The following is a 10,809-nucleotide window of genomic DNA, read 5'->3' on the forward strand; positions in this document are numbered from 1 at the left end:
ATCAACAAGAAGAGCCAAATCACGTAAACTGATAAGACTGGCTACTGTAATATCAGTTTCAGGTAAGATTACTTTCATTTCTGCACTTAATTACATAACGTGTAAATTATATAAGTTAAAACTTTTTATTCCAGTGGGTTTATTATAAGAACCCATTTATATAAAATCATGATGATAAATGTAGGTTTAGTTTTTTTATACTACAATTTTTATAAAATGTTTACAAAACACTAAATACGTCAGGACGTTTTACTATGCCCACATGTAAAACACAGACACTCCTACCTCGGTAATAAACACGGAGATGTTAGTCCCGTCCGAATCCGTACATGAAATCACAGACGTACTGTAGGTTGTTAAATATTGTAACTCAAACGTCGTTTGGAAAACTAGTCCCGTCTGAATAGGGCTTTAGACAGACGTCAGTCACCGAGCACCGCAAACAAAACAGCAAGCGCCTTTCACAGTTCCTCCTGAACCAAAACAACGAGCTTAGGCTGCGTTCACGCCGTTTGGAAGAGATGGAAACCCGTGACGTTATACTCGGAGCGGTTCATAACTCAATTTTATGCATTTCAATGGAATCTGCAGCAGCCAGGTGACACAGGTTAGAGCTCTTTAAGTTATGTTCATTATTATTGTAATGTTATGTGCTTTAAGACGTGAGGCAGTTTAACACCGTCTCTCGTGATGATTTTGTTTGCTCCCTGCTGTGTGTGTTCATGTGTTTTGGAGGAGGCGTGGCTTTGGAGTCGCTCTGAAGGGAGGGTGGGATCTTATGCTTTCAAAGCTAGCTCGCTATTGCTAGCCTGTTCGAAATTACCTACCCTACCTTTAATGTTCACAACTTTTTTTGAAAGTTCAGAAATAAAGTTTTCATAACTTAACGAAAATGTTAAAAACATTCTTAGAACATATTTTTGTTAGCAGGGTATAAAGTTACCTGTATTTTTTTAAGTTATTATTACTTGCAGTATATTAGTGAGGACACTGCATAGACTTCCAGTGGTTTTATATCAGGTTAATGATATTTTCTGTGGCCAAACCCAACCCATACCCATCACAGTAATGTGCAAAACACTAGATTTTAAATAAATAAAAACCTTTGAAACTAGTGCCAGTAAAATGTCCTCACTAGTCAGATGTCATTATTTCACAACATAAGTGGCCCTCAACAGTATAGCCAAACCTTAAATGTGTGTGTGTGTGTGTGTGTGTGTGTGTGTGTGTGTGTGTGTGTGTGTGTGTGTGTGTGTGTGTGTGTGAGTGAGTGTGTGTGAGTGAGTGGATGAGTGTGTAAGTGTTTGTGTATATGTGTGTGATTGATATTACTTGGAATGCACAATTAAAAAAAACAAAAACATGATTTATGAAAATTAACAAGAACAGAGTTATCTGTTTTTATAAATGGACTCTTCTATTGTAAATGTCCTAATTGGGAGAGAGAGTGTGCAATAATAAAAAGTTAATGTTATATATTTTGGTTGCATTTGTGAGATCAAAATCTAAATTGTTGTGTAAACTTCAATCAGTCGATATAGCCTTGAATTGAATCGAATAGTATTGTGGAATTTTTTTGAGGTATCGGCAAATACCATATCATATGAGAGAATCGAAATCATAGCATGTTGTGATGAACTGTCCGATTTACACCCCTAGTGTGTGCAATTCCAGACATACTCTAGTTCTTTAAGCTGATGGCGCCCTCTGGTGGAACTCTGAGCGTTAAAAACACTGATGAAACATAAGTCAAAGACAGAGACAAACAGAGAGAGAGAGAGAGAGAGAGAGAGAGAGAGAGAGAGAGAGAGAGAGAGAGAGAGAGAGAGAGAGAGAGAGAGAATCAAGGTAAGCATTTCCCCCTCACCGTCTCCAGGCCTGTCACAGAATAGGCATGTCTGAACAAAATCCCAAACTCATTGCTCTTCTCAAGGGGACCCTGCACAAAGACAAAAGAGACATGACAATAGATTACCTTCACAAAACAAGCTGTCAGAGAAAAACACTTTCCTGGAACTCAAGAAAGATCCTTTTACCTAGAACACAACAAAGAAAGAAGACGACACACACACACACGGCACACAGACATTTGCTCGCCCTGCTGTCTACTGTGAACATTGTTGTTGTGAAATTATAACATTATGCAATGTTGTGTCCTGGTGGTTAAAAATCTGGGCTGCTGTTTGAAAGGTTGCAGGTTTGAACCTGCCAGTTTTGATTAGTGAGCTGTGAATGATAAGCCCTTAAATAGGAAACCCGAGCTTACTTCAGGTGTATGAAACAGTAATTTAATACATAAATTCCAGCAGAGATGATAAATAAAGGATCTGTTCTGTTCTTGTATTATTTAAGAATGGTTTTGTACATAACCATTCAAAAGTTTGAGATAAGTTTTTTTTTTTTAAATAGTTTTTTTTTTTTAAGCAAGGATGCATTAAATGAATCAAAAGTGACATTAAAGACATTTATATTGTTACAGAAGATTTCTATTCCAAATAAATGCGGTTCTTCTTGAATAAGACATGCGACGAGTGTAAACCTGTGAGTTAGCACAGTTGATCAGAGCTCCTTTCTGCAGCAGCGAACGCAGGAACGAACCCAGCGCCCGAGGGAGAGACGCCACCATGAAAACCTCCGTGATCCCGCCTGTCATGTCCACCATCGCCTCGTGAGGGAAGCCCATATTCAGAGCGTTATAGCCGCCCTTCATCCTGAGAAACAGATGGAAAGACGCTGTGAGCAACAGACAAAAGCAGTTTATATGCATGCGGAATACAAAAGATTTCTTTTTTAAATAAATGCTGTTCTTTTCATCAAAGAATCCTGAAAATGTAACACAAGCAATGCATTCTCAAACGTCTTTCTAGCCACGGCCTATATATATATATATATATATATATATATATATATATATATATATATATATATACAGTGCTATGCATAAGTTTAGACACCCATGCTAAAGTTGACTAAAAAGAGGAATAAAAAATCATCTTTTGGAAATTGAACTTAATGCCTTAATTTAAAAAATTAGGAAAAATCCAACCTTTAAGGACACCAATTTTCTTTGTGAATGAATAATGTATCGTAAATAAATAAATGTTCTTCCTTAAAATACAGGGTGCATAAGTTTGGACACCCCTATGTTAAATTCATATAGAGGCAGGCAGATTTTTATTTTTAAGTATTTTTTTTTATTTTATTTTTTAGGATACTATGCATCCTGATAAAGTTCCCTTGGCCTTTGGAATTAAAATAGCCCCACATCATCACATAGCCTTCACCATACCTAGAGATTGGCATGGAGTACTTTCCATAAGATCATCTCTCAATGCAAATCAAACCAGCTATTAGGCTAACTGAAATAAAACCATGGCAATCTCTAGGTATGGTGAAGGCTATGTGATGATGGGGCTATTTTAATTCCAAAGGCCAAGGGAACTTTATCAGGATGCATAGTATCCTGGAGCCATGAAGTAACTGGCCTTTAAAAATACAAATCTGCCTGCCTCTATGGGAATTTAACATAGGGGTGTCCAAACTTATGCACCCTGTATTTTAAGGAAGAACATTTATTTATTTACGATACATTATTCATTCACAAAGAAAATTGGTGTCCTTAAAGGTTGGATTTTTCCTAATTTTTTAAATTAAGGCATTAAGTTCAGTTTCCAAAAGATGATTTTTTATTCCTCTTTTTAGTCAACTTTAGTATGGGTGTCTAAACTTATATAAATATATATATATATATATATATACCCTATATATTTGGCGCTATAACCAGTAGTAAAGAGGAAGAGATGATCGGTTCACATGCCACTGGAACTGAAGCACTACACATTAAAGAGAGTCAAAACTGTATTTTATTATGTCTTTATATATTTATTTTGAGGCAAAATTGGCATGCTGAGTGTTTTAAAAAAAAAATGAAAAGTAACAAATCAGAAAGCTTATTGCGATAATTACATGGGAGGTGCGCTACAAATAATGTTTGGTGAAGTTTTGTTCGCATCAACTGAAAACAACATAGACAAAAAAATTGATCTTGGGATTTAAGGATCAACCATTTCGGCCGAAATAAATTTATTTATTTTTTTCAGGTTGATGAAATTTTGGTCCATCACTATTTTTACTGTATTTTAGTAATGGGAGAAATTAAGCTTTTCAAAACATTGAATTATTTTAACCAATCGCATTGCGAAATGATTCACAGTTTGGAGGCGCTCGAAGCGGCACGCGCTGGTGACCCCTGCTGGTCAGAACGATGTAAATGCAGTGAATTCTCATCCCAAACATGCATAACATCATTTTCAAATCAATTTCAAATATTTTATTGAAAGTTTAATCTGTTAAATGCAATTAACAAATCAATACCATTAAATGTGGTATTCATTAAACTATAGGGCTTGTTTTGTTTTTGTTTTTGTTTGTCTTGGTTAATCACGTCAGAAAGAGACTATTAACTCTTTCCCACCATTTATAAGACAATTAACAATCTCCCTGCTCCCAGTCTCAAAAACGCAGTTTGAAATTGCTGGTGTTTCTGATGTCACAAGCTACCTTGTAACCAATCAGATCAACGTGTGAGTGGACGAGTGGACGTCAACCAGTGGATCTCTGAGCTGGTGTGAGTAAGTGGAGGCGGGGCTCATTTGCATATTCATAGAACCGCGTATACTAAATGAGGCAAGAGTGTAGAGTTACATTCAAGCTATTTTAAGGCATGAAGAAATTATGTTTTTAAGGAAAAAACGTTTAAAGGTCCCATATTGTCAAAATGCTTTTTTCATGATAACAGATGTCCAGGGGCAATGTACTGTAACTACCATACAAGTTTCAAAACAGTTGATCCACAGACAAATGCACACAGCCTGCATAAAGTATCTGTGCCTTTTCACGAGCCATTGTGACTTCCGCATAAATGTGATGTCAGAACTACTCAGTCACCGCCTTCAGTCACCACCCCCACCAATGGTGAGTCACTCAGAAAACAACAGGCCAATCAGAAGAGAGGCTCATGAATATTAAGTAGACAGGCCAAAATCGACCTGTTCTTAGCAGAGCTCCTGAGAAAGGAGCTGTAAAAATATATTGAGATGGTTTTTGGTACTTATACCACAAATATATATTCTTAAGGACATCAAAACCTAAAATAAAACTTCAGAAAGCTGTACAATATGGGACCTTTAAATATGTCATTTTGGTGATCAAAGATTAGTTTTAAGGGGTAAAACGATTGACTACAGAGGGACTTTAGAGCACTTTTATGTGTTACTGACTTAGCATAAGCCTTCTCCAGCAGAGCGCTCCAGAATTCATCTCTGCTTGATGAATGTAGATAGATCAGCTGACCGTCACGTGTGGGCAAGCGGTCGTCGACTCGCACCTGACTCCACTCCCCGTACTGCCAGAACTACGGACAGACCGAGAGACACCATTAGAGCCATCATCACCACTTTATTCAGTGCAGAAACACACGCCACTAACCTGAAAATAGAAGCAGCCTTTGTAGCCCTTCTGAAAACCTTGGCCTGAGGGAACAACGCGATCCAGAAGGGAAGGGTAGAGAGAGAGAGACGCCACGGCAGACAAGAACCAACAATCACCTGAGAGAGAGAGAGAGAGAGAGAGAGAGAGAGAGAGAGAGAGAGAGAGAGAGAGAGAGAGAGAGAGAGAGTTCAAGCATCTTAAACCACGTTAAAACATGTTTTAGCTCTAATTTGCTTATAAATGATTATTTTAATGGTATGTGGTAAATGATGTTTACACTGGTTGCCAACTGGTTTAGCTTTAGGACATGTGGACGTGTGGCGACAACACAGAACCGAAATTGTTAATCATGCTAAAGTGAACAGAATTGATCATAAAAATCAAACATTTAAATTGATTATTAACTAAAATAATAACTATAATACAATAACACTCAGCAGCCAATAAATCCCACTTTCAGATTTTAACCATATCAAATCAAAATGATCAAAACTTTGTACACAATCTGATTTTTAGAAGTAAAAGCCCTTTTAGTATAATTGTAAAAATGTCCACCTTCAGCTTATCGTTCAGGTTGTTTTTGCTGTGAAATATTTACTGATTTTTATAAAGTAAACGTATGAACTTTTATATTGCTAGTAATATTTCAAGATGGACACTTACTGGACTAAAGCAACTTTTGAAAACTAATAAGCATTTAAATATAATCTTACTAAGACATATTGTTGGCAGATATAGAGTGACGACAGTAGTAGTTATACTGTTATGAAGATTTGATTGATTTACATTACAAGCATCAGAATTTCATCTTACTTTTTGTCCATATAAATATCAGCATCTGCACCAAACTGCATATTTTGCTCAGTTTGGGCCTCTGAATAAAACTGAGCTGTTTTTTCCTCCCTCAGTTTGATCTCCATATCATATGTGCCATAAAAGCCTGATGGATCAAATATGATACACTCACCAATAACACATGCATTTTTTAATATATTGTATTCTATCAAAAGTTTCAATAAACTGTTTCAATAAACTACGTGTGATCGTCAACGAGTGGATCTCTGAGCTGGAGTGAGTGAGTGGAGGCGGGGCTCATTTGCATATTCATAGAACCGTGTATACAAAATGAGGCAAGGGTGTAGAGTTACATTCAAGCTATTTTAAGGCAAAAAATATGTCATTTTGGTGATAAAAGGTGAGTTTTAAGGGATAAAATGATTGACTATAGGGGGACTTTAACAACAAAAGATATAGGAAGTGTTGCACTGTATTATTTAGCTTTCTGTGATCCTCAGAAAAGACCTGCGACCCACCAGATGAGAAGATCACAGCTATTTGCTAAACACTAAAGCTTTCTGATGCCACAACATGTTGCTTTTATGAAGCACTAACAGTGTGTTACACGAGAACCTGCAAAAACCTGCAGCACTTGTATTATTCTAAATGCCAATTCTTATTGTTTAAATGGTTGAGGATTAAGATCTCACTCAGAACTCCCTGGCAGACGTCCATGCGTGTGGCTCCATCCACAATAAACTGGGGAAACGGACAGATCTCCTGGAAAAGAGAGGAGAAAACACAAAGGATCATTTTAGGATCAAAGGATATTTGTGACCCTGGATCACAAAACCAGTCACAAGTCGCACGGGTATATTTGTGGCAATAGATATTAATACATTGTATGGGTCAAAATGATTGATTTTTCTTTTATGCCAAAAATCATTAGGATATTAAGTAAAGATCATGTTCCATGAAGATATTTTGTACATATCCTACCGTAAATATATAAAACATTTATTTTTGTGAGTGAATGCAGCAAAATCGAGAACATAAATGGACAACTTTAAACGCAATTTTCTCAAACCCAGATTCCAGATTTTCAAATAGTTGTACCAAATATTGTACTATCCTAACAAACCATAAATCAATGGAAAGCTTATTTATTCAGCTTCCAGATTATGTATAAATCTCAATAAAAAAAAATAAAAAAAAAAATAAAAAAAAATTCACCCATAAGACTGGTTTTGTGCTCCAGGGTCACATTTAGGAAAAAGAATGACTGCACAGAGTTTATATATATTTTTTGGAATAACATGAGTAAAATGACAGAATTATGTAATTGTACTCATGTCACTCCAAACAATATATATGTATATTTAAACTGTGCATCTGTGAACGATTACAACACATGAGAACCAATGAGCACTAAAGTTAAAATCAACTTAAATATGAGTCTGTTTCTCACATAAAGCTTTGTATAATATGACTTCAGAATACTTAGAGTCAAACTGATTACTTTTATGATATTTTATGGTGCTCTTTGTTGGGGTTGACAGTGTCATCCTCATTTACTTTCATAAATGGGTGATGTTTGGAATGTTTCCAATGGGGTTTTACAAGTTGATGTAATTTTTTAATTTCTTATTGTAACATTTTACAATAAGTTTCCATCTGTTTGCGTTAGTGAATATGAACTAACACTGAAAATACTTTGAAATCATTTATTATTAATGTCATGTTAATTTCAACATACAAATACATTATTAAAATCAAAAGTTGTATCTGTTAGTATTATTTAATGAACCTGAGCGAACATGAACTAACAATGAACTGTATTTTTTATTAACGAACGACAACAAATGTGTTGCGCATCGTTACTTAATGTCAGTATATGCATTAACTAATGGGACTTTACTGTGAAGTGTAAAGGACTCAAGAACCCACACAAGAGAAAGGATCTTTATGAGAAGAAAGTTCTTTGCTGAAGCGAAGGTGGAGAGCAGCAATAGAAATATTACAGCTGAGGAACATCATTTCAAACATTCAATTTCTAAACTGTTTCTTCCTTTGGACAGATTGTGTGTGTGTGTGTGTGTGGCAGCTGCTCACCAGACACAAGCCTGGACAGATCTTCACTCAAACACACTCCAGTCCCAGACATTTCAATGAAACACATCTTCAGTTTCACACATCTTGATTTTATATGCAGCAGTTTGACGTGGTTAAAGATGGTAAAGATTTTAAATGAACTTTGATTAGGAGACTTTGCTCCAGAGGGACTGATTGTAAAGTGTCTGCTATAATGACTACTTTACTTTACTTTACAACAGGGTTCCTCAAATCCAAATGTCCCCGTTGTTAGCTCAAACCCTGATTAAACTCACCTGTAATTTTCATGTTACTTGAGGCCTTCCAGCATCTAGACATCCTATAAACCTTACAGCAATAAGAGACCCAACAAAACTAATGCTAAATGCCATTAGATGTTTCTGCATCAGAATAATGTTGCATTATAAAGTTATGCACAGTCTGAGAAATAAATAATAGACACAGATGTCACATAACGTCTGAATGTCTGCTGTCTTTAAAATAATGGCACTTGCTTATATACAGTAGTTTGCTTTTAATGCAATCACATTCAGATATAATAAGTGTGACTTACGGCGAGACACCCCATAGGGTCAAAAAAAGAAAGAAGTAATATCGACATACTTCACCAGTTGATTGATTACATTAATAATAGCGAATATTTTTTGTTTGACAAGTTTTCTGAAATTGTATGTTTAAATATGCAAATGAGGCATGGTCTAATTAAATATGCACTAATTTGCATACATTTCTAGAACAAAAATCTGAACACTGGATGAAGTCAGGTTTAAAATTATTGTTTTATTTATTTGATATATTAGAGCCAAATGTTTTTACAGAGGGGATATTGAATATCTCTATTTATCACTCCACAAAATAGAAAATACTGTCAACAGCCAAAAATAATTTAATTTGCGCCCTTTTTTTAGGAATAAAATGTTGTATAAAATCAGGAAAATTATATATGAATAACCCCCTTTGTAAAAACCTTCATAATATAGCTAAGAATAAAACTGTAAAGCTTGGTGAATGTAAGTGTTTCTGAAGATTTCTGGCTAGGAGGAAAAACTCATTTAGAGAAAACGACCTTTAAAGATACTGTAATTGAAATCTACAGATGCAAATAGATAAAGTGCTCTAAAAGATACAGTTAAAAGTGTATTTTGGATGTTTTCAGTCCACTAGTCTGAAAAAAAAAAAAAAAACACTTTATGAAAAGCCAAAAAGCCCAAAATCTCAAAATTGACAGATGTTTGAAAAAACGCTGTTTTTGCCTATAGTGTTTCCCCTTCAGCAACCAAATACTTTTTATTTCTTATAGTGCATACTGAAAAAAAGTTTCAATGGGGTTCTAGATAGATCCCAAGGGTTCTTAACTCAATTTAAAAGAACCCTTTATGCCAAAAGGGTTCTTTATAAGGAGAAATATCTAAAATAATTGCACCATGTTTAACAGGTTATTTCAATCTTTTCTTGTGGTTTACATTCTCAGAAAAAAAAAGGAACAAAAGCTGTCACTGTGGCGGTACCTTTTCAAAAGGTACACTTTTTTTGCCTAAAGGGTAGCCTACATATTGGTAGGAACAAAAGGTCCTGCCCCAGTGACAGCTTTTGTAGCCTATTTTTCTGAGAGTGTAAAGCTAAAAACTGATTATTTAAAAAAATTACTTCATTAAAAGTGAACCCATAAAATAATGTCATGACAGGAATCCCTAAAAGGTTCTATTATGTAGAAAGCGCCTGACAGAACCCTTTAAATATAGAATATTTTCTGTTGAGAGTGATAACTTTACAACAAAGCAGTGCGTCCCAACAGTAACATGCTCACACCCCCACACAGCAGATATCAGAGAAGAGTTCAGGATGCTTGTGAGCATGTTTTGACTGTATGTAGATTATATGTAAACACTCATCTTTACAGTGGCTCTCTGGAGGAGGTGTGTGAAGAACCTCGCCTCACCTTTGGTCGTTTCCAAACCACGTCGGTCTGAATCGGCATGTTCTGCACCGGGAACCTCGCGTCCATGTACAGGCCGTCCTGCAGAGGGATCCCGGAGCTGGGAGACCACAGAAGAGTCGGGCTGCCCAAACTCTCCCAGGGGTTCGAGTCGGACGAGTCTGTGCTTGACTGTTTCTTGGTTATGGACATACTGGACTGCGTCAAAAACTCCTGCCTCGGGGCTCGGCTCATCGCGCGCGACTTTTAAACCTCCTCAGTCTAATGCTAAGTGTGAGGAAGCGAGTGTGTGCCTGTATGCAGAAACACGCAATTCGAGTTATAATCCCTAATGTCAACAATGTCAGCGAGTCGTCAGTGTGTGGTAAAGTGCGCTTATAAAGCAGCTCTTCCTCACTTCACCTTTAACCAGCTCCTCCCTCACCTGAACGCTGCTCACGCGCACTCATAACAAACACACACGAACTGTCAGAGAGAAAACATCTGTCATGATC

At 36.3% G+C, this 10,809-nt stretch overlaps 1 protein-coding gene across 1 annotated transcript in view; it reads right to left on the reverse strand.

Annotated features, from left to right (window-relative positions):
- LOC307167564 (calpain-9) overlaps positions 1-10,809 on the reverse strand; it is a 23,357-nt gene extending 12,548 nt beyond the window's left edge. The window contains exons 1-6 of the mRNA XM_079886764.1: positions 10,319-10,809; positions 6,978-7,047; positions 5,488-5,606; positions 5,280-5,413; positions 2,540-2,711; positions 1,868-1,939 (exon numbers count right to left, since the gene is read on the reverse strand). Coding sequence (XP_079742890.1) covers positions 1,868-1,939; positions 2,540-2,711; positions 5,280-5,413; positions 5,488-5,606; positions 6,978-7,047; positions 10,319-10,549 — 798 coding nt within the window. The 5' untranslated portion in view covers positions 10,550-10,809. The remainder of the gene's footprint in view (positions 1-1,867; positions 1,940-2,539; positions 2,712-5,279; positions 5,414-5,487; positions 5,607-6,977; positions 7,048-10,318) is intronic.

Source organism: Squalius cephalus, assembly GCF_949319135.1.
Source record: "Squalius cephalus genome assembly, chromosome: 11".
NCBI classification, from domain to species: Eukaryota; Metazoa; Chordata; class Actinopteri; order Cypriniformes; family Leuciscidae; genus Squalius; species Squalius cephalus.